At 52.3% G+C, this 25,182-nt stretch overlaps 2 protein-coding genes across 3 annotated transcripts in view; one reads left to right on the top strand and one right to left on the bottom strand.

Moving 5' to 3' along the window:
- Nucleotides 1-1,490: 1,490 nt before the first annotated feature.
- IL10RA (interleukin 10 receptor subunit alpha) lies at nt 1,491-15,803 on the bottom strand. 2 transcript variants are annotated; one of them, XM_025893761.2, is made up of 7 exons: nt 15,623-15,803; nt 13,459-13,579; nt 12,681-12,865; nt 11,612-11,781; nt 10,610-10,760; nt 9,127-9,248; nt 1,491-5,793 (listed from the first exon to the last, which is right to left on the bottom strand). In XM_025893761.2, exons 1-7 carry the CDS (start codon nt 15,687-15,689, stop codon nt 4,876-4,878), a joined length of 1,734 nt encoding a protein of 577 aa, XP_025749546.1. In that variant the 5' UTR covers nt 15,690-15,803; the 3' UTR covers nt 1,491-4,875. The 2 variants fall into 2 exon arrangements, with proteins under 2 accessions (XP_025749546.1, XP_025749547.1); XM_025893762.2 differs by having other exon boundaries at nt 13,459-13,573.
- Nucleotides 15,804-15,917: 114 nt separating this feature from the next.
- The window catches only part of TMPRSS13 (transmembrane serine protease 13), a 64,746-nt gene continuing 55,481 nt past the window's right edge, over nt 15,918-25,182 (top strand). The window contains exons 1-2 of the mRNA XM_025893759.2: nt 15,918-16,070; nt 16,508-16,584. Coding sequence (XP_025749544.1) covers nt 16,529-16,584 — 56 coding nt within the window. The 5' untranslated portion in view covers nt 15,918-16,070; nt 16,508-16,528. The remainder of the gene's footprint in view (nt 16,071-16,507; nt 16,585-25,182) is intronic.

Here is a 25,182-nt window from a genome sequence, read left to right as displayed (position 1 = left end):
GGGGGGGTCAACAGGTGAGAATTGTCACTGCAGGTGGGCGGCAGGGGGCGTGGCCGTCGCCAGATCCGTGTGCTCATTTCCACACGCAGGTGTGAGCTCTCCCATCTGGTGGGTCAGCGTGAGCACATCTGAACCCCCCCAGCTCTGAGCCCTCCCCTGTTGCCAGGCCTGCCTCACCAATTGCCAGAGGACTTTTTCCTTAGGTGACTTGTCGTAGGGAGCCAGAACTCACCAACACGACGTCTCCCTTCCATGTGCGTGTTTCACTTTCCTCCAGCTCCACGTTCGAGTGGGATCAGTGCCTCTTTCACTGAAGCCCGCTATGGAGTCTTCCCAGAGCTCTCTGCAGAATGCCTTTTGATTCTGTCACCTGCTCTCCATTCCCGCTGTCCCTGCTCAGTATTGTCATTGGATCGGATTACCGATTAAGCCTGTTGTGGACTGAATGTTTGTGTCCCTTCCAAATTCGTATGTTGAAGCCTGGACTCCTAATGCGATGGTATCAGGAGGTGGGGCCTTTGGGAGGCTATTAGGGGTTAGATGAGGTCATGAGGGCAGGGTCCCCATCATGTGATGAGAGTCCCTATAGGAAGAGGAAGACGGGTGCCTGCGTGGCTCAGTTGGTTGGGTGGCCAGCTCTTGGTCTCAGCTCAGGTCATGATCTTGGGGTCCTGGGATCGAGCCTTGCATCGGGGCCCCTTGCTTGGTGGGGAGCCTGTTTAGGGATTCTCTCTCCCTCTCCCCCTTCCCCCTGCTCAAGGGCGTGCTGTCTCTCTCAAATAAATAATCATAAAAAAAAAGGGAAGAGAGACCAGGGTGCTTGCCTAGCTGGAGCTCTCTCTCTTTACTCCTCCTCCTCTCTTCTCCCCCTCCCCCCTCCCCTCTTCCTCCCATGAGGACAAAGGAGAAGGGGGCCTCTGCCAGCCAGAAAGAGAGCCCTCACCAAGAACCAAATTGGCTGACACCTTGATCTTGGGCTTGCAGCCTCCAGAACGATGAGAAATGTGTCTTGTCAATGGTATTTTGTTATGGCAGCCCGGGCAGACTAAGACAGCTTTCTCTTCACAGTTTCTCTGCGTCTTGTCTCCGTTCCTTGTTTTCCCATCTTAGTTCCTTCCATGGCACTCACCGCTGATTGTAAGATGTATCTGCTAGTCTGTTAGCTTCATAGCCAGATAGCCCCCTCCATGGAGCTGCACCTCTTTTGTTCCCTCTGGACCCAGGCGTGGGCACTTAAAAATGTTTCTTGAAGAAATGAAGAAATGCTGACTACATGCACCTCCAACCAGGTCTCCCTACATCCTGCCTCGTCCCTTCTGACTCACGCCTTATGCTTTGGCCAGGGTTATCTTTGTAAAACACTAAATCCAATGACCCAACCTTTCCTTGTCAGAGTGTTTATTGGGTCCAAACCCACCCCCCTCCCCGGCCCAGTCGAATGTTTACGGGAGCTAGGTGAACTTAAGATCAAGCTGATAGGAAAGGTGCTGTGAATCATTAATAAAGATGCATTTAATTTCAAATTGTGGATGTGCTTTAAAAGTAACCCTGAAACCCGTGAGCACTACAGGAAATGGATGAGTCATGCCTCCCACTACCTGGTATCCTCTAGGTTGGGGCTACATAAAGTCAGCCCTCGCCGCCTGAACCTGCCTCTCATGACCACCAGCATGCTGTCCCCGGCGGACATGGTCTGCGGCGCCCCTGTCTCCACCGTCCCCACGGGGGGCTCCGAGAGCTCCTACTCAGCAGGGCAGTGAGCCCCCTCCGTGACCGTGTGTATTCTGGGATAGTGTGTTGTGTGCCTTGCAGGGGGTAGAGATCTTCAGGGAAGACAAGGCAGACTCTTTGATACAGCTATTTAGAAAGCTGGGAAAACACAGTTCAATAGAAATTTCCTCTTCAGTCAACGTTGGTCCATTTCCCCTCTCCCCTTACTAAGAGGAAGTTCCGTTAGCTCATAGAAACCCAGAATCACACATTCCTCAGCTTGGAAAAGCCCTCGAGGGAGATTACTCAGTTTAAGAACAAACGGCCTTCTGTGGGGCACTTGAATCCAATTCCCAAGAAGCCGGTGAGCGGTGAGCGTCTCAGCACCACCTGCAGGAAGGACTCTGTTTCCCCCACAAGCCCTGACTGGGCCGGGCAGGAGACCCAGCACAAACTCCTGTTCATGCTTCCTGAGGGAAGCAGGCGAGGCCTGCAGCAGAGCCCACATCCTCGGACTCCGTTCTCCCAGCTGCTCTGTGTTTGCTTTCTTGCTGGCCCCAGCTGCTGATTCCTCTTATTCTTTCCATCTTCGTATTCACCTCTCTGCTGCTGTCCATCCAACGTGCCTCGAGGGCCTTTTCCTGGGGGTAGAGGCCACCTCCGACACTCATTTCCAGGAGACCCCACACCTCTTAACCAATAGGACAGGAGGCTTCCAGGGCAAATCAGTTTGATCGGTTCCAAATGGTGTGATATTAGTCAAGTTCTCTGAAGGTGATAGGATCGGTGCTTCCCAGAACTGGTTATTTCCTCAGAGTGAAATGGGGAGAAGCATCGTTGGAGATGACACAGAGGAACGGGGATGAGGTGTCCCCATTCACCTCCTCGGGGATCCAGAATGGGACAAAGCGCAAAGTGCATTGGAGACTCTGGCCAGGGCCCTGAGTTTGCTCCATCCGCAGGGCTGAGCTTGGGGAGAGACTCAAGCCCACGTGTGGCTTTTCGTGGAAAGAGCAGGCTGCTCTCAGAATCAAATGCAGATGACTTCCGCCCTTATGAGAAGCACCCCTGGGACGCACCTCCATGTCGAGAGGGGCAGGTGACAGAGCTCCAGGGAGGTCTGGTCTCTTTTCCAGCTGTCCGGACGCCACATTCAAAACACTGTTATCCATACCCATTACATACTTCATGTTAGCGTGAGGACTCCTGTGTCTGACTTGAGCCCGAGTCTTCGTTCCTGCTAAAGCGACATCACACATCTTACTTGTTATCAACCTCAATTATCAACAACTTGACGCTTCCACCAGTCACCGTTTCTGATCAGAAATTTGACTGGTTTCACATGATTCCTGAGGTCCTGACAATTTATTGAAATAAAAAAACATGCGTCTCTGATTTACAGAGCCTTGCGTGCAAGGTACATTCAGATCCTCCGCCTTGGTGGAGCCTCACACCCCTGTCCATTGAACATGTCAGGCGTGGCTTTCTAGATTTACAGACGAAGAAACCGAGACCCTTCAGTTTACAGATGAGGAGATGCAAGAAACAATGGAGTCAGAATAGAACCTCCAGGTTCTTGAAATACTCAGAATCCTTGCACTGTACCATGCTGCTTCTTCAATAAATAAGTGAACAAAATAAATAAACTTCCAAGGGAACCCTGAGTAATCTTCCCGCAAACCCAAGTTTCAAGAGGGAGTTCAGTTATCAGACTGGCACATCAGAGCTTCTGGGTAGGATGTGGTGGGGGAGTCAGGGGTTGTTCTGGGTGGATTTCCTGAGCTGGAGTGTCTCTTCTCAGAATGCCACAGAAAAATGCAGGGCTGAGTGGTGACCCGGAAGGGGGCGGGGCGGGCAGACCCCAGGCCTGTCATTCCCCCCAGCTTCCTTGCCCATGGACTGTAAACTTGCTTTGGAGATAGAATCCAAACGGACTATGGGGAGGCAGGGCCCATACCTGTCCCCTTCTGGGCCCAGGATCGGGTAGTCCTCTTAGCATGATACCACAGACTTCTGCTAAATCTGTTAATTCCCAGCATGCAAAAGAAGCTGGCTCTGTGCAGATATAGGTTCTGCAGACAACTTCCTCCCAGCCTAGGGTCACACCAGGCTGGGGACGTCACCCCTGATGCCAGCTTGGTTACCATCCAGCATGGAAGGCCCACTGGAGACTGAGTCACTATTCCACATATGCTATCAGAGGATAACAGGGTCTCTGAGAATTGGCTTGGCCCAAGCTCTCATAGCTGGACACTGAGAGAGCATGGGTTGGAGCCAGTGCCGTGTCCTGTGGGTCTGTAGCTGGATACTAGCAGTAAACACTAGTGTAGGTCCCAACCCTGACCCTCTGGGGAGGGTGAGCTGGTGCCTGAGCCCAGAGACCACCTGAAGTGTTGAGTTTTGCCCAATACAAAGAACCGTGGCTCCTCTGGTAGCGTCAGCAAGATGGTGGGGGCAACAGGATGGAGGTAGTGAGTGGCTCGGCCACAGGGGCGTCATCCCCTGGTGGCTCTATAGAGCCGTGGCATCTGACTGATGGTGGCAGACTGACTGACAGGGACAGATACATCTTAAGATCTTCCGTGACAAGCTCCCTGCCTGGGAGGACTGCCAGCCGGGAAGCTTCTTCCTATGACCATCCCAGGCTGACCAGCTCTGACCATCCCAGAGATCAAACTTGGCCTCTGCTCCCTCCTTTGTCCTCCCAGAAATGACCCCTTCAGGGAAATCCGCGTCCCCCCCCCCCCCGCCAGTTCTCCATCCGGCTGGAGGCCCTGGCACTTGGCTGGTCTAGGGGGGAGGGCTGGGTCCTTACTGACTGCAGCTTGGGCCTCCCCACAATTCCAGAAAACCAGTGATTCCCCTGAGCAAATAATCTGTTACAGCACAGGAAGAGCCCGGAGGAGGGAGATCTCCGCCCGGCCCTTCCTGGCTCTGCCGAGTCTTTGGAGCCCTCCTGCAGCCCAGGCCGACGCCACCCATACAGCCTGCAGTAGTTTAGCAGGACAGTCTCTCTCTGCCCTGGGCCCCTTAGCCAGCCCTGCTGGGCCTGGCAAGGGCTGGCCCCACTGGGCTTGCCAATGAGGGCTCACACTGGCCTCATGCGTCACTTCTGATCCCGGGGGGCCCTCGTGGCTGAAATCAAAAGCAGCCCCTTAGCCTGAGTCACTCATTGGAGTGGAGGCTGGAGATCAGTGGCAGGGTGACCAGGTTTGAGTCAAAACTGCCCAGGAGACCACCTGGGGCTGCCACACGGTCCATAGGGGCAAGATCATGGGCCAAGCTCCAGTCAGATGCTCCTAGGTCAGCACAGCTGGTCAAGCCCAGGAGAGACCATTCCTCCGTTGGCTGGTCCCACTGTACAGCTGAGGTCCCCGAGGGAGTGATAGTCATTCCTGGGTCCTGTTTCAAATAGCCCTTGGCCAGCACTGGTAGAGGCCAGCCTGCCTCGGCATCCAGGCACATCCTGAACCTGGGGCCAAGGCTATCTGTCAAGGAGGGCTCTTCCTCCAGGCAGCCTGTCTTGGCTGCTTTCTCCTCTGTGCATCTGGTCTGCTTCAGGTAGCCCCGGAATGCCACTGAGGCTGGGTCTTCTTCCCCAGGCTCCTCAGGCCCGGGGGCATTGACAGGGCCCAAGGCGGAGCCACCCTGCCCGTCCCCAGGCTGCCCCTCAGAGTTTTGGACTAGGCCGATGCCACTGTCATCCTGGCCGGGGCTGGTGTCCCCCACCTGCCGCTCCCAGCTGGGGCCAGTGCTGGGACTCAGGCCGGGCTCCTGCAGGCAGATCCCGCTGTCCGTGCTGCTGCTGCTGCCGCTGCTGCCCTCCAGCTCCAGGGGCGCCCCCTTGCCCGCGGTGCCCCCAGCCTGGGGGTGGGGGGCAGGGAGGAGGAACTGGAGCTCTTCATTTTGCAGGGATGGCTTGGCACTGCCAAAGCCACTGTCTGTGCTGCCGTGCAGTTCCGAGTTCTTCAGCTCTGGGGACACTTGGGGGAAGGCCTCCTCGTCCAGGGGATGGATGGCGTCCTGGGGCTCGGGACAGGGAAGCTGGCTGACAAAGCTGGAGGCCTGGGGCTTCTCGAAGACCTGGAGAGAAGAGGGCAGAGTGAGAGAAGCGAGGGTTACCTGCAGGAACCCTCTCCAGCGTTGCAGGTTTGGCCCTGGGGCCAGGAAGCGGGCTCGAGAAGGTTCTGCTCTAACCGAGGAGCCCACAGAGCCACTTGCCCTTTTTGTTTCATTTCAGAATCGACCTTTCCTCTTAGTGCGATTCTGAGTTTGGCTCAGGCCTGCACGCTCGCAGCCCAGATGGAACGGCAGGCAGAACGGGAGCTGGCCAGGAACGGTATATGTTCTCAGCCCCAGCACAGTCCTTTCCAAACCTGAGAGCAAGCTGGACTCATCTAGATAGATCTAGAAGTGTGTTTCAAACTTCTTTAGACTATGATCCCAAATAAGAAATGTGTTCCATGATTGCCTGTATATGGATACCCCATAAACTGAAAGCAGTTTCACGAGAGAATACTTTTTACTAGCTGGGTCCCGTGATCTACACTCCTCCTCTCTCCTGTTCTAGTCTGTCCTACCCTGTCCCATCCTGTCCCCTCCATTATCCTCGCTTGTCCATTTCATTTTTTAAAATGCTGGATGTGAGACACCAAATTAACTTCTCCAAAGTTCACCAAATTAAGTGACTTGCGCAAATACAGGGTGGCTGCCACGTGGGGCAATGGAACGAGCACAGAACTAGCAGCAGGGGAGGAGCTGCTCCCCACAACCTGCCTGGAGTCCCAGGGAAAGTCACTTAATCCCTCTCCCACTAGCTGTTCCGTCTCAGCCACACTGGGGTTCTTCCTGCTCATGCATCAGCTCAGTGCTCTCAGGGCCTTTGCACATGCTATGCCCTGTGGTTAGGAACCCTTCTCTCAGCGCCTTCTCTGGCTGTGTCGTTTTAACATTCGGGTCTCAGCTCAGATGTTTCTCTCCAGAGAGGCCTTCCCGATCATCCTGGCTAAGGCAGTGCTGCGACACTCTACATTCACCTCCTTTACTTCTTCCTGGCACTTGGTTCCTGAAATTTTTAAATTTATTTTCTGCCTCCCACCACAACCTGCTCTCTAGCCACACTTACTCCCCACACCCAGCAGAATATAAGCTTCTTGAGGACAGGAGCTGTCTAGTTTTTTGTCTGCCACTCTGTTCCAACTGAGCTGGCACATAGGAGGCTCTCTTAAAGTTTGTTGACCGACTTACTGACTCACTGAGCACACCTGCCCTGACTCACTGAGCACACCTCCCCTCATTCCCTTTGTAAGTTTGGACTTGAATGCAACTCTAAATTAGTTGAGTTCCTATGAATATCACACAGGTTGGTGATTAAGGATAATCTGTTTCTAGAGCCAGACTGCATGGTTCAAATCCCAGCTCTGCCTTGTATCAGCCGTGTCGCCTTGGCTGAATTATTTGCCCTCTTTGTGCTTTAGTTCCTCGCCTATAAAACAGAAATAGTGACAGTACCAGCCTCCTCATGTTGTAGTTAATGCATGGCAAGTGCTTAGAACAGTGCCTGGTACAAAGAAAGCACTCGGTAAATATTGGGCAAATTGAGTTTTACTCTCCAATCTAAGGAGAGAATCGAACTTCAGAGAAGTGAAATGACTTGCACAAAGTCACAGCGGCAAAGAACAAACCTGCGATTTGTACTCCACTGTCCTGATCTGAAATCCCCATTTGTCCAAAGAGCAGATCAGAACAGCGCATGAGTGGGAATAAGCATATGAATGTGAAAGTGCTCTGTGCACTCGAAGTTATTCATGAAGTTAGTAATGACCACCATCATTAGGTGAAGGCAACTGGGCTGCATTTATCTTGAGAAGGAAAACATTCTCAAGGAGAGCTCACTTCTGTGATCCAAATGGCACAGAGGAATGAAAACCCAGAGGCTGTGTTGTCTCCTTTGGCATTTTGCACCTGTGCCTATTTCCCTGGCTTGCACTAGAAGTAATAGATTCTACGCTGGCTGCCCTACCGGGCTGTAATCAAGCCCCTTGGGACCAAGGGCCGCATGAATCAGCTTCTTCCCGGACCACATGTGGCCTGTCATTGGTGCTCAATAACTGTAGCTCAACGGCCACTTCACTGATCTCTTCCTAGATGCTCTGACGCCCACCGAGGAATCCCCGCTACAGTTACCAGGACCAGCCTCCCCCACCCCTTTGCTTTGTCGTCATCCGTCCCTGAGGGCAGGCCCCATCCTGGTTCCAGGCCCTGCATATAGAACATGCTCAGAGCACTTGTTAAACAGGCCGATGCATACATGTTTGTGGGACGGAATCTCCCCAGAGCACAGAGAAGGGACAATGCGTTACACACTTCAGTTAGACACAGGAAGAACTTTTTAATCCTGTAAGGCTCTTCATCATACCACTCTAATCAGGGCACTGGAGCTAGGAACATAGTCCTTTGCTGCCAGACAAAGACCCTAATTAGGCCAGGCGGTCCCTTCTCTCCCCACATCCCCACTCCCTAGAGTTCTTACTCAACATAATTCCAGAGGGTGTCTCTCTCCTTATTTTCCTAGAAATCCTGGGATCCCTCTTGGGGGGGTAGCCCTCCCAACTGAAGGTCCTCCCCAGTGGAGCCGGTCCTTCCCAGCAGAGCCCGTGGCCCTCACAGTGATGGCTGCTGTGGGGGTGTGGCGGCAACCTCTGGAGCAGCCTGAATCCTAGGTGGGCCAGGCAGAGGTTTGGACATGCTGCTCAGTGCTGCGAGCTGCATTCTGGAGGCTGGCTTAGTACAAGTGCAGCAGTTGCCCGCACTGTGTGGCAAGAGGAAATGCCCTGGGAGGGGGGCAGAGACCCTGGCCACCTCCACAACCCCTCCTCCCGGGCAGCACCCCTCATTCTGCTCCCTGCCACTCTGGCAGTAGCCCTAGGCCTGGGCTTCCAGCCCCGTGTTCTTCCTCTTCTGGAGCACTCATCATCACCAGCTGGCAGGGGTGGGAAAGACTGGGCTCTTCCTGACTTCTCCTGGCTCCCTGGCCCCCGTGCATGGGGAAAAAAAAAAAAAATCGCTCTCTGCCTCAGTTTCTTCCCTTGTAAAATGAGGATAATAACCCCACCTACTTCAGAGGTACTGATGCACAGGGGCTGGCCCATGGCCAATTGTTAGTAAAGTGTAACAAAATGGCACGTGGGGGGTTGGGACTACTCAGTATGTGTCTTATCGGGGGCCCTGAGAAGGCAATGTTCTCAGCACTGGGCTTTGCATTTAAGCCCTCCCTCTGTCCCCACGATCCTTGATGAAGGGGCCTCCTGATAATGTCAGGGCTGAGGGAAGGGACAGTCTGGGAGGGAGCCCCCGTCTCCTGGAGTCCTGCTATGGTGAGGAAGGATGGGCCAGTGGCCTCCCCCTGAGACTCACCAGGACGGTGGGCAGCTTCCTCCGGCGCCGCACGTACAGATGGAGGGCCAGGCAGTAGGCCAGGGCTCCGCACAGAAGCAGGACGAAGGTGAAGAAGATGCTGAGGTTGGTTGTGGTGAAATCTGCAGGCCCAGAGAGATGTGTCTGTGACCTGGATCCCGGGAATCCACGGCCACTCTCAGGAGCCACTCAGTCAGTGGCCCCCGGTGACCCCCTCTAGGCCACAACCACGTGCTTCTGGATCCTTGGAAATCCCTGCCTGGCCTTCCAACCTCTGTCCTGAAGGGATTCTCTCACTAGACCCACCAACTCTGCCTCTAGCTCTGCACACAACTCACACCACAGCACGTGGAACGGGGGGCAGGATGGGACAGCAGGTAAGAATGGAGGCCTGGCGCCAGTCCCAGCTCCACCACTGACTCAGCCGCTCTGAGCCTCAGTTTCTCCATCTATAAAATGGGAAAAATAATAGTGCCTACCACATGATTGTGAAGTACACAGCACTGATCATCCACCACCTCCCTTAACTTATGTTACCTGATCCTTACAACAACCTTAGGACGTGAGTACTATGATCATCCCTATACAGAACAGGATCCTGGGGCCTAGAGAGTTTACGTAACTTACCCAAGATCATATACCTCGTAAGTGGTAAAGCTGAGATCTGAAGCCAGACCTGTCCACAAAACTTAGTTCTTCTACCAGTGAGTGAATGCTAAAAAAGCTCTTAAGGCTGCCTGACACAGGGATGGTGCCTTAACTCTACTTAAATGAGAGTAAGGCTAAATGACAGTGAACTTGTGAGTGTCCTTCATGAACGGAAACGTAGAAATAAAGGGAGTCACTCTTGTCTTTGCTGGGCCTTGCTGGCCTGGCATGACTGGCTGGGGCATATGCTGCCCTGAACTGCTGTTTACAGCTTCCTCGGGGCATGCCCTGTCTCCCCAGCCAGACTGTCAGATCCTCATGGACAAGACCATGGCCTTCACACCCCAGGGCCTCTCCCCTCCCTCCTCTCCCCCCCTCTCCCCAGCACCGGCGGAGAGCCTGGCTTTAGCAGCTCTGGCAGGGGTCAGCTCAGTCCCAATGGGGAGGGAAGACAAGGAGAAGGCGCTCTGTGCCCAGCCTCAAGAAAAGACAGAGGGAGGTAGCAACCGGGAACTACCACAGCTGACAGAGTGGGCCTGGGGCAGGGAGGGGTGGGGTAGCGGTTCTTGGGGAGCACAGCTGTGCTCAAGCAGAACACCAGCACCAGCAGAATCAAGAGACCTGCTCTGCCACCATGCCCTAGAAAGCTCTTCAGACCCACAGAGCCTCAGGTCCCGCATCTCTAACATGGGGACAATAGGAGCTTTCTCATAGGGCCCTATGGGGGAGTGGCCCTGGCATCAGTGGTCCTCAACTGATGCTTTTTGGATGGTGTGAGGCCCTTCCTGCCTCCTGCCCCCCCCCCCCCCGCCAGCAGCCCCAACCGCAGACTCACACTGCCGGGTGAGCACGACGCACTCCTCCTTGGACCATACCCCCTTGTTCAGTCGGGAGCCCAGAGATGGCTTCACCTTCACACAGAACTCTCCCAGATCTCCAGGGGCTGAGAGGCTGAAGTCTTCATGCTTCACCTTCTCCTTTGTGAACTGAAACAAAAACAGCAATAAACAAAATATACCCTTGATTCATGGACCATGGAAGCTGAGAGTGGGCGAGCCACCAGAGATGCTCCAGGCCACCCCCTTCAGTGTCCTTTCCCTGACATGACAAACCCAGTATTCTCAACGCAGCCCAAGATCTCTGTGATTAACATGACTTATTTTGTACAAAAAGAGAAAAGGAACATTTTATAGACACTGTGGGCCTTCCTAGAAGGGGCTGGCATCAAATGGTGGGAAGAGGATGGATCTGGCAGATTCCAGATCTCCCACTTGGGGTGTCCGTGGGCAATTACATAGCCTCTTGGAGCCACATTTTCCCATTTATAAAATGGAATAAAATATCCACCTGCCAGGGGATCAGGAATAATAGCTATTAAATGTCTTGCGTGGTGCCTGACACTAGTGGACCATGTCTTCCCTGCCACCTGGCAGGAGCATAGATTTTTTTTTTAATTTTTTACTGTTATGTTAATCACCATACATTACATCATTAGCTTTTGATGTCGTGTTCCATGATTCATTGTTTGTGCATAACACCCGGTGCTCCATGCAGAACGTGCCCTCTTTGATACCCGTCACCAGGCTCACCCATCCCCCCACCCCCCACCCCCCTCCCCTCTAGAACCCTCAGTGTGTTTCTCAGAGTGGCAGGAGCATAGATTTGAGGGCTGAGGTCATCTCAGCTCCCTCCCCTGCCCCACGCCCCCCCTCTTTACTCTGCCAGCAAAGTTCCCCAGGGGTGCACAGAAGGAACTGCCAGCCCCGCTGACAGGGAGGCCCAGGGAGCCCACTGCGTTACAAATACAGATGTCCTGTGGCCCTGGGGAGGCCCATACCGTGTAGTTCCCCGGCACCTTGCGAATCTGAATCTCATACTCGCGGAAGTGTTGGAAGACGCTTTCGTAAGTGTCGCCCGCAGGGGCTATCTTGGGCCTAGGGGGCTGGATCTTCCCGAGGATGATGCCATTGTGCACCTCTAGCTTCACGCTGCCAATCGTGAGAGTCACTGGTGGGGAGGCAAAATGATGAGGCCTGCAGGCTGGGGAGGGCCTGGGTGCCCTGCCCATGCCTGGCCTCTAGGGTCAAGCTTTACCCACCCTAAAACCTGGGCCACTGCTTTCTCAACCTGGCAGCACATAAAGACTTCCTGGGAAGTACCTTACAAATACAGATGCCCCGGGTCCACTCAAGACACAGTGAACTTGAATTTTTGAAGCCGGGCCCTGGACACATTGGTTTTTAAACACATTCCTCAGGTAATGTTTCTGTAGCCAGCTAAGCACTGGCCTGCAGGTAGGCATTTGGGAGCCAAATATCTTGAAGACCATTCGTTCTGACTCTGAATTTTGCAGAGCAGGCTCACCACACTCATATAGAGAGAGCATGGTCAATTCCAATTCATAGAATGGCAAAATCCCATCAAGTCTGGGGCTTACCCTTTTCTCTTATGTCTGCTGAGAGAGACCCCCAACCCTTCTTCAGTAGCATCTCCCTGCTTCAAAGCCTTACACCCTGATCACTGGGAGTTGGGCCCTAAGGACTGAGGACTGGATCCAATTCTGCCTACTGTTTCTTGCCCTGTGCTGAGTGCTTTTGGATTTACTTCCTCTTCCAGAACCCTACAAGTACACAGGTCTGGCCCTTGTGACTCAGCTGCTCCAAACCACCCCAAGACTTCTCTTTTGTAGGATAAACAACTCCAGTTCCCTTTTAAATCTTGAACAACTTGGCTATTTTCATCTAAATCTTCCCAAAAGTCCTGATTAGTTGTTTGGGCAACTAGGTCCTTACCCGGGAAGCCAGGCTGAATGGTGAGCTATGGGAACAGAGTCACATTCTAGACTAGAGTTTCTGGCAGGAAGGAACCCCCAAAGCCATCTTCTAGGCCCAGGGGAGGAAAAGCACCTTCATCCACGGAGAAGCGGGTGTTGGTGAAGGTCCAGTTGGAGTACTGGTTTCCATCCACCGTGCGGACCTTGGCTCGGTAGCCATTGTTGTGGTACAGGTCCAGGGTCACCATAGTGAGATCACAGAACGACACCTGGGTCTGGCTGCAGCTGGGGATGGACTTCCAGGGTTCTAGCCCATACCTGGGGAGATATCAGGTAAGGCACTGGTAGAAGAACTTGCGTTCAAACCTACCTCCTTTAAGAGGAAAGCAAGGGGCCCAGGGAGAGAGCTCCCATGAGGTACAGCCTGCAGCGTATTTTCTCTGGTCCCGGGCATCTAACTGCAAGAGGATCTCTCTTGGTTCTGGGACTGCATACCAATTTCTCTTACACTGGAATATCTAACAGATTTCCAACTCCTCCAGGAAGGCTTGCTACCCACCACAATACAACCTGATTTCTCAGGCTTTCTCCCAATTACATTTGCAGTCCGTTAGGGTTTCCTTGTTTTCCAATTATATTATGGATGCCTTTCTTGTTTCTCCAATAAGATGGAAAAAACTTGAGGGAAAAGGAAATACCTTGGCTTTCTCATCCCAGAGTTCCCTTTACACTGCTCAACACATATGGGGATCAATCAGTACTTGTCAACCAATTGATATATACCAGCATCCTTCCTGGTGTTACTTCAATAACAAGACAGCTATGTCTTCCTGTGCCAGGGAAGTGAAGGGGATGCGTGTGCCCCCTCCTGCACCCACCTCCCTCCTTTCTCCGTCCTCCCCTTTCCATACCTCAGAAGCTCTACTTCATAGTAGGTGCTGTTTGACGGTTTTGGGATGGGAGTCCAGTGGAGGACGTGGGAGAAAAATTCTGCTTCAAACCACGCAGATAGAGGGCTGGGCAGATCTGTCCCTGGCGAGAAGAGTGTCAACGTCAGAGCTCTCAGAGCCCTCCCCCAGCGATGAAGATGTCGATGGTGATGGTGGCCATAATCCTACCAGCTTCCATTTACCGACTACTTTACTGTGAGCTGGACTCTCTGCTAAGTACTTTACATATGTTCTTTCAGTTAATTCTCACAACCAGCCCTACAAGATAGACATGTATGGCCCTAATTTTACCGGGGAAGAAATAGGGGCTCAGAAAGGTTGAGTGACTCGCCCAAGGCCAAAGGAGCTAATAAGGGGCAGAGTGAATCCACATGTGTCTGATTCCAGAGCTAGTGTTGTATCCTTAGATCACTGTCTGTGATCAGAAACAGAAGTGGTGGCTAAGAAGAGCCAAGGGGAGTCTGATGTATCTCCGGAGAGAAGGTATGGGCTGAGAGCTAAGGTATGTCTGTCAGCAATGAGCTCTCGTCTCAGATGAGCTAGTCCCTGTCCTTGCTCCAGTGTCATCCCAGGGCTGGCCCCCATCCCATCCCTGGTCCCTACCCTGCCCCCAGCCTTGGCTCCAGCCCAACGCCTCCTCTCTGGAGTTCTTGGGGGTACACAGATACCCTGCTTGTTGGCATCTGCCTGTTTCTCTTCACAGGTCTCCTGGGCAACCCCAAGCTGAATGCTTGCCCCATTCCCCCACGTCTAGAAGGGATGTAGGCTGGGTGAGGACAGACAGAACAAAGCAGGTCTGGTTCTAGATTGTGCTGACATTTCCACACAGAGCCAGCACCCTTGGCTCTGCGGTGAGATACTATATACCACTGTCTAACTCCCTCTCCTGCCCCCGCCCCCCATTCAACATGGAGCACTCCAACTTCAAGAGCCTCAAACTAACACTCGTCAGGGTGACTTGGGCAAATTACTTAACCTCACCAAACCTCTCATTTGTAAGAATGTAGTAAATACACGTACTCTAAGAGTCTTGCCAATCAAGTACAATGAGGTAGGTTAAGGCCAATAGCCAGTCTGTTCTCTCCTCCTCGATCCCTTCACGTCTCTCCATACGCCAGCCACGCAGGCTTCCTTTGTTCTCTAACTTCTTGCCATCTTTCTAGTAATGCTTCTTCTAGAATTGTCATTTGCACTTAGAAAGTACATCTCCCCTGTTTCTTGCTTGCTTTTTACACTATCTTTGATCCTCAAGGCTGTTTCAATTTCAAAACGTTAGACGGAAAGTGAGAAACGCAGCGGGTCTTTGCGGTGTTGGGGCTGCATATCCCCAACTCAGTTCTCGATCATGTGAATGGCTGACTGCAGGTTTTACTTTGTGTTTTGGTGTAGACGCAGTTTCAGGCCCTGCTCTCCCTGGCTCCACTCTCCGTGCCTCCACCTCCCTGCCCTGGCATTCTCTCTCCAGGCTTTATTCTTCTCTCTTGCAGAAACTTTCCAGGACAGCTGACTGGGTTAGAAGACTGAGCTAAGGGGTAGGAGGAGGGAGAGGGAGGCAGATGGCAGTCGGAGCACATTAGGGGCTAAAGAAGGAGCAGGAATGATCAGATGGAGCAACAGGTGATAGTAGGGGACAAGACCTGGGGTGGGGGCGGGAATGGCATGGGGAAGAAGTAGGTTAAGGGGAGGGCTAAGGGGAAGGTGGAGTCAGATGGGGGATCAAAGTCATTCCCCAGAGGGGAAAGCATTCTTACCAGTTGAACTAGAACAACAAAAAAAGGCCAGGACTAAGTTTCTGATTCGCTTGGAGGTGGAGAGAAGATAAAGTGGGGGTGCGTGGGTGGGTGTCACTGAACTTCTCTATCCACCCCCCCCCCCATCAATTTCATGCTCTTCCAACTTCCACAATGGGGAGCCTGAGATCCAGGCTTGCCGGAATGAGGGAGCTTCTGGGATGGGGTAGACAATGGACGCCCCCCTCCCCAGAGGGACAGCCAGACGGGGTTCTCCGTGGAACGCACAACTTTAACGTAGGGGCGACGAAGAGCGCGAGTCGGGTGTGGACGCGCATCCAGCCCCGCCGGGCGGGCGCGGAGAGGGCAGGGCAGGGCCGGGCTGCGATCCTTACCGCGCGCGCAGGAGCCGAGGCGCAGGCTGAGGAGCACCTCCAGCAGCACTACCAGGCGCGGCAGCATCCTAGGCACGCCGCATCCTCCGGGGCGGGAGCCGGAGCGGGAGCCGAAGCCGGAGCAGGAGCGAGGTTGCGCGCCTCCAGCCGCGGCTCGGCGGGTCTGCCTCTGAAAGCCGGGGATGGCGGGCAGTCCCGCCCACGCCCCGCAAGGGCTGACGTCAAGGGGGCGGGGCCCTGAGAAGCCCCGCCCCCGAGGCCGAGCGTCCGCATACGGGTGCGGGGCCGAGCGCCCACTGCCGAGCGCTGGCCACCCCACCCCGAGAATGGGGAGGATGCAGGGGCCCGGTGGGCGCCGGGCCGTCACGGGCCGGGGGCGGGGTTCTGACCAACCCCTCCCGGCTTCCAAGGCACCCACGCTGTGATCGCGTCAAAGAGGCCTGGGCAGGTGGGGTGGCGGTGGTGCAGAAGGTGGTGTGCGGGTATCAGAGCTGGTTTTGCCCGACGAATAGGGTTGGGATTGGAGCTGTGGCCAAGGCCCGCCGCTAGCTCGGAGTTGGGGAAGGAGATTGTCCCAGGCGCTCAGGGAACAATGCTAGGTCACGTGTGTGACGCTTGGTGTTGCCCTAGTACCTCGGTGTGGGGCTCTGAGCCAAACCAACGGTAGAATAGGCAGTCCCATCTCTGACTTAATAGTTTTGGAAGGGTGCCCACAACCTCCCTCAGCTCCTTTTGGCTTCCCTCACTTGCCTGAAATCTCACGTTTAGAGCTATTCCCCACCCCCCCTGCCCCCGCTGGGTAATAGCATTCTTAGAGAACTGGGTAGCGTATCATCGGTTACTCACGCTCCAATATCACTTGACTCATCCGAGATTTCACTACAGGTGCACCGAAGATGTGGGAGCATGGGAGACACGCTGTGTCCACTTCACTCTGGTTGCACCGTGACACCTGCTTCAGAGTATGTGCGAGTATTGAGGAGGGGGTCCTATTGGGGGTCGAAGGGTCTACTTTAGGACTAGGAAGACCACACTTTTTGATGATGATGAGTGAAGGTCAGGGAATGCCCCAGCTCCGTGGATAGTGGAGAGTGGTATACGCAGGCCCAACAGGACACAGGGTCAGTCGGAGCCCCCCTTAAGGGGACAGCTCTTGTTGCCACACCCTCCGATCAGCTGGGAGAAAGAGTTCCAGGGTTTGTAATGTGTGAGAATGTTTTCTGCACTCTCTGTTGCTCAACTGAAAGATTATAAGAGTGTGGCCAATTGCTCAGAGGTATCCAGGCATGACCCAAGGGGTGGGGCCACCTTTTGAGATGACTTCTCAGTTCCTACTGACCTTTTGAAGGAGGAGGACACTGTGCAGTTTCTTGCTGAACTTGCCTTTACGCTTTACTTTCTTTTTTTTGTTGTTGGGCTATAAGAGTTTAAAAGTCTTACCTCATTGCCGTTTTGAAGGAGGGTCAGATTTCTTTCTTTCTTTTTTAAGATTTTATTTATTTATTTGACAGAGAGAGAGAGAGTGAGAGCAGGAACACAAGCAGAGGGAGTGGGAGAGGGAGAAGCAGGCTTCCCACAGAGCAGGGAGCCCGATGCGGGGCTCGATCCCAGGACCCTGGGATCATGACCTGAGCCGAAGGCAGATGCTTAACGACTGAGCCACCCAAGCGCCCCGAGGGTCAGATTTCTTAATTCACTCATGTGACAAACATTGTCTGTACACTCTGTTTGGGCCAGATACTGTGTTAAAGCTGAGGATAAAATGGTGTCCAGAACAAGGTCCCTTCCCCCAAGAAACTTACAATTTAGCTAGAGACAGAAAGTAAAGAGAGATTTTAATAAGCTGTGAGAAGTGTGCTGGGAAGGGAAGTACACACTAGCGTGGGGACACAGGAAACAGGCACTCGACCCCAACGGGGGTAGACGATAGAGAAGACTTCTTGGAGGAGGTGACATCCAAGCTGATAGGGATGAGTGGGAGGTAGTGGGGTGATGAGTGGAGAGGAAGGGGGTTCCAGACAGAAGTATATACTTAGAGATTGGGGAACATGGCACTTTTGAAAAACCTTCTTAAGTGCATAAATCAGCCTTCCTGGTTTAAGATAAGAACATCACAATGGCTAACATAGATTAACGTTTTTTTCAGGCAGAGCCTGAGTTTGAATATAGGCTGTCCTCATGTAGCTTGCTGCTTCATAGAAAGCACTCAGAACTGGAATTATGTCCAACATATGATTATGATACCTTTTTTAAAAAAGAAATTCGTATGTTTACTGTGGTTTGTATTCAGTAATGTATTCTCCGTGTTCTAAAAAGTCCACACTATGGTTCTATGATTTCTGGTATTCGTAACAGCTATATTTCCTGCTTCCCTTGCAGTTAGGTGGAATGTGTGACTGGGTTTTAACCGATGTAAAGTTGAATTGATGGGTGCTACTTTCTGGCCTGGCCTCTAACTCTGTCTTTGTTATGCTGTGAGCCAGGTGGCGGGGGTCCAGGGGAGGACTCCAAGGGGATGGAAGGAGCCTGGGTCCCCGAATCATCTCTTGGAGGGCAGCTATTCAGTAAAGACACCCAATCTGTGTGAGCCTGTGACTTGAGAGAGGAGTGAACTCTTGTTGTATCTAGTTACTGAGATTTGGGAAGTTTTGTTATACCAGCTAATGTTAGGTATCCCGATGAAGGTGCCAACATTGTCTCTCTCTCTCCCTCACTCTTTTTTTTAAGATTCTATGTATTTATTTATTTGTCAGAGAGAGAGAGAGAGAGAGACAGTACAAGCAGGGGGAGCAGCAGAGGGAGAGGGAGAAGCAGGCCCCCCGCTGAGCAGGGAGCCCAATGTGGGGCTCCATCCCAGGACCCTGAGATCATGACCTGAGCCGAAGGCAGGCACTCAACTGACTGAGCCACCCAGGTGTCCCAACATTGTCTCATTTAATCCTTATTACTACCCCCATGAGATTGGCTTTGTTACCAGTGTTTTACAGATGGAGCGGTGAGGTCAGGGATTAAGTAAGTCACTTGTCGGCGTCACTCACTGGGTGAGTGGCAGAGCTAAGATTACAGTCCAGATCCCTGACTCCAGAACCCATGCTTTCACTACCATATAAACAATGCCCTTTCTCATCTTGGAAGAGCTCTTGGAAAAGACAAATGTGTAGTGAACTGGGTGGGGGGCGGCGGGGGGCAGGGAGAAACAGCTCAGGGCTGAGTGTTGTGGGTGGAGGGAATGTGGTGAACCCCAGGGAACCTGTGGGCGGAGCTGGGTAGACAGCTTTGTCCCCATGGCCATACTGGGAAATTTTTAGGGCAAATTTTGAACTCCGGATGGTTGCATTGTCTCATTTTCACTTTACTTCATCTTGGTCCTCAGGATGATGCTTCTAAACAGGCACCGCCCCCCCCCCCCCCCCCGGGGCGGGTAGGGTGGATTTCTGGGAGGGTAGGAAGTCCATGCTCAATTGTGGTAACAGGCACACTTGTAGTTTCTGTCCCCGAACTGGTGATTGGGGAAGTTCCAGGCCTTGTGATCACTGTGTCAGAGCTACACATAACAGGGAAAGAGCCCTAGACAGAACTGACCCCAAGAAGGAGACAGAGAGAAGGAGACTGCCTGAGGACACTTGGCAGTCATTGGATCAAGGAGAGCTATAGGTGGAAGGTGAGGGGGCCACCAGAGGCCAGCCCCAGCTCCAGGAGGAGCCTTCTGGCTGTTGTCTACAGAACCTAATTAATGTCCATCTCCCTTCATTGTTGGCCTGACTCCCTCTTGGCTGAACATAAAAGAGCTCAGAAGGGACAGAACCCCCTTCTCTGAATGCCTCTCTCTCATAGGTTTAGATGGTGATGCAGTCGGGAAGAGGGAGTTGTTTGAATTTCAACTGGGTGGGCAATAGGCATCCCTGAAGGGTTTGGGACAGGAGAGTAAAATGGCAAGTTTGCGTTTTATTTTTTTATTTTTTTAAGATTTTATTTATTTATTTGACAGAGAGACACAGCGAGAGAGGGAACACAAGCAGGGGGAATGGGAGAGGGAGAAGCAGGCCCCCTGTCGGGCAGGGAGCCCGATTATGCGGGGCTCGATCCCAGGACCCTGGGATCATGACCTGAGCTGAAGGCAGATGCCCAACGACTGAGCCACCCAGGCGCCCCCAGGTTTGCATTTTAAATAGAAGAGGAAACTCAGGGCATGGAGGTGACTAGTTGAGGCGAGATTTCCTAGTTAATGGCAGAATCCAAACCCTGGCCTCCAGATTGAAGTTCAACTTTCTTTGCTGGACCTTCCACAGCAGCGAAGCTTGTGGAACTATGAAGACTATGGGAGGGTGTCTTGCCTATCAGCCTAGAGGAAAGGGGAAGAAATTTTGAGTTCCCAGGTGAAGAACCTCCCCAGCTAATTCCCTTGAATCAGCAAAGTTGGAGCAGCGTGGATGTCCAGGGCTTGGCCCAAGATGAAGGACACACACTTATTTTATTTTGACATGACTAAGGGGGTCCACCCAGGACAGAGGGAGGCTCCCACCTAAAGACAAATCTTAATTATTACTTCGTGTTGTAAAAACAGCTTGTTATCTCTTGCATTACAGGTAGCTTCGAGTATTAATTTTCCTTTTTTTTCCTCCAAGTTTTTCTTTAAGTTCCAGTTAGTTAGCATACGGTGTAATATTAGTTTCAGGTGTAGGATTCAGTGATTCATCACTTCCATACAACACCCGGTGCGCCTCACGGCAAGTGCCCTCCTTCACGCATCCCCCTACCCACCACCCCTCCGGCAAACCTCAGTTTGTAGTTTCGAGTATTGAAAGGTTGAGCTCTGTGGGCGGCCAGTGCTGGCTGGGAAGACCTACGCCAGGGGCTCAAAGTCCCAGTTGTCAGTTGTCATCTGTGACTGGGTTTCAGGTCTCAGGTTTCTTAGCTGTGAAATGAGGATGACACCTCTTCATCAAGTTGCCGATAGGAATAAGGTAAGCCAGGTGTTTGTGAAGTACCCTCGGCTAGGCGCTGTGGAGTACAAAAATTAGTCACTGTCCTTAATCAGGTGCATGGACTTTCAGGGGGTTTAAACCTGTAATAAATAACTCTGATAGAATATCAGAAGGACCCGCTCAAATAGAAAGCGTTCCATCAGCTCCATGGTGTAATACACATGCAGGATATTTCTACCCTTGTTATTTATTTATTTTTTTGGATCGGGTCTCCTGTTCATTCACTGCCAGGCCAAGCATACGTGGACCAGCTCACAACCACAAACCTGTTCCCCTGTCCCTCACAGGTCGAGATTCTGATGCCCCCATAGAATCCTGGACTCCTTGTGTGGAGGTCAATTCATCTGTCCTCCTGCTTCTGTCCCAGGAAACAAGGCCTTTCCCCTTTCACAGAATTCACAACAAGTATGAGAAACAGTCACTGGAGGTCAACTGGGGATGCTGAGTGTGCACGTGTGTCCGGCGGCTGGCTGTGTGGGAGGGGGTCACGGAAGAGGGAAGCTCCATTCCTAGGGTGGTGTTGAAGTTCTTATAATTTATGAGAAAATGAAAGTCAGAGAGGAAGAGCTCATTTAGACAATGGCAGAATCACACCTCACCCTCAGATTCATTCTGTGGCCATCTGACCTTTGAGGACATAAGAACAAGTGAGCTCGTGCTCTTTACAACTTCTTCCAAACTATTGTTCATAAGCCGACAGTGGGCAACTGATGTCGTGAGGTCCTGCTGGTCTCTTGGGTGTCCAGCAGCCAGCATCCTCCCTGCCTTCGATACCCGACCCTTTCCTCTCGCCCTGGCCCCAGCTCCCAGGACACCGAAGGAACCCACTTGGAAAATTCTCAGGACCCATGAGGGGAAAAGTGGCATTTCTTCTGCAGCTTTTTTTATAGTTCTTGTGTATGGCGCAGTTATTTCTTTTACACTTCATAGGGCTTTGGGAAATCAATTTTTAACACATAAGAATCCTTTGATTAAGTAACAGATGTTCAAAAATAGATGCCATTTTTATCGACACTTTGATGCACAGTATGAAGTTCCAAATGGGTGACTCACGTTTAATGTTGCAAGTTCATAGAAATTCTAAGCCTATTTAGAAAGCTGAGGTAAACAAATGCTCTGAGGTTCATGACAGTCTTAACAGTGCTCACTACTTGTGTCCACATTTATAAATTGACAGAAGGGTTTCCATGCGAGTACTGGATGCTTGCCTACCCACTGGTCCCAGGAGATGCTCCCTGTCCAAACACCTAATGAGAGACTTCTTCTGGCTCTTAATCCAGTAGTCTCTTTCTGTTGCACCGTGTTCTTGAGCTCAGGACTTCATTCTTTCCCCTTCTCCTCCCTGGGCCAATTCTGGTCACCGCATATTAAAGCCTAAGTCAGGGGCACCTGGGTGGCTCAGTCGGTTAAGTGCCTTTGGCCCGGGTCGTGATCCCAGGTGCCTGGGATTGAGCCCTGCATAGGACTCCTTCCTCAGCGGGGAGCCTGCTTCTCCCTCTCCCTCTGCCTGCCGCTCTGCCTGCTTGTGTTCTCTCTCTCTCTGTCAAATAAATAAAATCTTTAAAAAAAACAACTTGAAAGCCGAGGTCAGTAACTCAGCTCTGCTGATGTCCCACTTGGATGAGACAGAGTCCATAATTGCCACATCTTCCTCACGTCCCTTCTCCCTCTTGGGTCAGTAGCTCAAATCTGCTAACATCCATTGAGTACTTGCTATGTGTCAGCCACTGTGTTAAGCACCGGGATACAAAGATGGAAAAGATACTGTGTTTGCCTTGGAAGATGTTTAGCTGTAAAGGAAGGAGGAAAGGATATCTGGCATTCATGACTGTGCTGGGTAGTATGCTGCTAGTCTTTCCCATTTGATGGAGGAGGAAACCGAGTCTCAGGTTATCTGATTTTCCCAAGGTTACTCAGCAAACGGTGTGGCCTGGGTCTGACTCTGCTATGCCATGTTCCTCCCCTCACCCCCAACCAGCCACAGACAGAAGGAAGCAGGTGGGACAATTCCAGCTATACAGGCCCCTTGGAGGGCTTCCAGGCAAAGAGCTAGGGTGGAGGATGCTGGCAGGAGTCTGGGTGCAGCTGAGGACCCTGTGGGAGACCTGGAACCCGAAGCATCCAGGGTGGGGTCCGTGATGATTCTGCGGTGCCTCTTGGCTCCCTGGGTAGGAAAATGAATAGGAATGCTAAGAAAGGCCCCGATGGGGTCTGTGTTTGGCCCTGAGACCTATGGAAGAGGGGGCTGGGCTGACGGCTTCCAAAGCAAAGGCTTTCTCATCCAGCTCCCAGCTCCCTTTCCCCCCGGAGAAAGGCCCTCTGAGAATGTTTATTCATTAGGCAAATAGTTACTGACTGCCTACTATGTACCAGGCTTCGTTTTAGGCAAAGTAGCCAAAACTCCTGCCGCATAGAGGGTTCATGCTGCTGGGAGGAGACATGTGAATAAGTAATAAGTTAGATACATATATAGTCTGTTAGATGGTGGTAAATGCTATGGGGAAAAATTAAGTAAGGAAAGGGTAGACGGAATGGGGTAATGTGTTGCAATTTATTTTTTATTTAAAGATTTATTTATTTATTTGACAGAGAGAGAGAGAGAGAGAGAGAGAGAGAGAGAGCACAAGCAGGGGGAGTGGGAGAGGAAGAAGCAGGCTCCCCCCTGAGCAGGGAGCCCGACGTGGGGCTCGATCCCAGGACCCTGGGACCATGACCTGAGCCGAGGCAGATGCTTAACCGATTGAGCCATCCACGTGTTGCAGTTAAATAGGGGGGTCAGGGAAGGCCTCATCTGGTAGGTTCGGCAATTTGAACGAGGACCCGAAGGAGGTGGGGAATGAGCCATGTGGATGTATGTGGCTGAAGAGCATATGTGCCATCTCCCCACCTTTTACCCCAATTCCAGCCCATGGCCATTGCTCAGCATCCAGGCGCCCTTCCTCACCGCTTCCCTTGCAGGCCCCGTCCTTGCATTTCCTGCCCAGTGTGGCATGTAGTTTAGCGAGGAAACCCCCTGAGCTCAGGGTTAGGGCAGACCTTTAAGCTCTGGTCAAGCCTACTGTGTGGCCGACATTGTGTCAGAAGTTACGGGGAATAGGATGAGAAAATGACATTATTTTGTGATCCTTGGGGCAAGAGACTGTAGGGTAGAGAGGATGAGCCCCTGAGGCTTAAGTGCTGAATACTCTGTGGGCCTGGGTTGAATCTCACGTCTGCCACTTATAGGCTATGTGATCTTGGGAGAATGACCCTCTCTGCCTCCGTCCCTTTCAGGAGCACCTAACTCAAATCAAGAAACATTTCATGTGGCTCTGTGCTAGGTGGTAGGCCAAGTGCCCCCAACCCTCAGACACCTGTCTGCCTGGAAGCCGACCACTGAGGTTTCTGGATTTCCCTCCTGGGACTCCAACTCCAGTTCTGCTGTCTGTAGTGCTTGATCCGAATGGGTTTCAGGCACATGCCACCAAGTGGCTCTTCCATGGGGCCCCACACTAGGCCCAGAGCTCCAGGCGATGGCAGTTAGACAGAGGAGATCCATGTCCTGGGAGTGTGGACCCATTTGGCCTTCTGTCTGCCTCCTCTACCCTCCTGCAGAATAACCAACACTGTCTACGGAGAGCCTTCCCTGATGAACACTAGGCATTCTAGTCTTCCTGAATGATCCCCAACTCTGTGTACTGTTTTAACCAACAATTTTCACCCACATCTTTACCAGGCACTATTAGCTGCTGCCTCTACTTGATTTTTGCTAATGGCAGTGACCCTGGTCTCGTCCATCAAACCAATATGTGGAAAAGCCCAAGGTGGGGTCAGATAACTTGCCAACTCACTATACCATGTTTGGCGAATCACTTTCCATCTCTAAGTCTCAATTCCTATGGTAAAGTGAGGATATAAATTCCTGTCTCTCCATCCTTCAAGGGCTTCTGTAAAAACTGGATGAGATTCTGCCCCCATGTCCTGGGGCGCCTGGGTGGCTCAGGTGGTTAACCGTCTTTGGCTCAGGTCATGATCCTAGGGTCCTGGGATCGAGTCCCATGTGGGGCTCCCTGCTCAGTGGGGAGCCTGCTTCTCCTCCCTCTGCCCCTTGTGCTCTCTCTCTCTCACCCCCCCTCAAATAAATAAATGAAATCTTAAAAAAAAGATTCTGCCCCTAAGTCCTGTTTTTACCCTATTGTGTGGTGCCCAATTTGAGACCTAGGGGTGGGGGGTGAGGAGAAGTAAAATCTTGAGCACTGAGTGGTTGAACTCTCCCAAACTGGCCGAATCTGCCATTGAGTGATGCGCTCCTCCAGGAGCTGTCATGGCAGCGGGTGGGTTAACCGCCCAGAAGTCTTGTTTGGTTTCTTTTCCAACCATAGTGGCCTCTACATGTTCAACTCCTTCCCTGCTCTCTCGCCTTTTAACATCTGGGTGGGGGATTTTGTTCAGAGTGTGAAACAAACAGTCTTCTAGATCTCTCAGGTCTTCATAGGGTGTGAGGTGTTGTTTTTGTCCTTTGTCAGGGAGGGAACTTTCCATGTGAGCAGCGGTGTTGGACTATGACCCCTCATGACCTGGGGCTTAGCTCTCCTG

The sequence above is a fragment of the Callorhinus ursinus genome, unplaced genomic scaffold (genome assembly GCF_003265705.2).
Source record: "Callorhinus ursinus isolate GAN/ISIS: 27379988/994484 unplaced genomic scaffold, GSC_fseal_2.0 scaffold19, whole genome shotgun sequence".
NCBI classification, from domain to species: Eukaryota; Metazoa; Chordata; class Mammalia; order Carnivora; family Otariidae; genus Callorhinus; species Callorhinus ursinus.
This window is presented reverse-complemented; position numbering and strand designations above follow the sequence as displayed.

Excerpts from the sequence above, each read along its gene's own strand:
- IL10RA (XM_025893761.2), bottom strand. The coding sequence starts at position 15,689 with ATGCTGCCGCGCCTGGTAGTGCTGCTGGAGGTGCTCCTCAGCCTGCGC. Across the intron at positions 12,866-13,458 it reads TATGAAGTAGAGCTTCTGAG|GTATGGGCTAGAACCCTGGA; the intron begins GTATGGAAAGGG and ends ATATCTCCCCAG. Across the intron at positions 9,249-10,609 it reads CGTCGTGCTCACCCGGCAGT|ATTTCACCACAACCAACCTC; the intron begins GTGAGTCTGCGG and ends CTGGGCCTGCAG.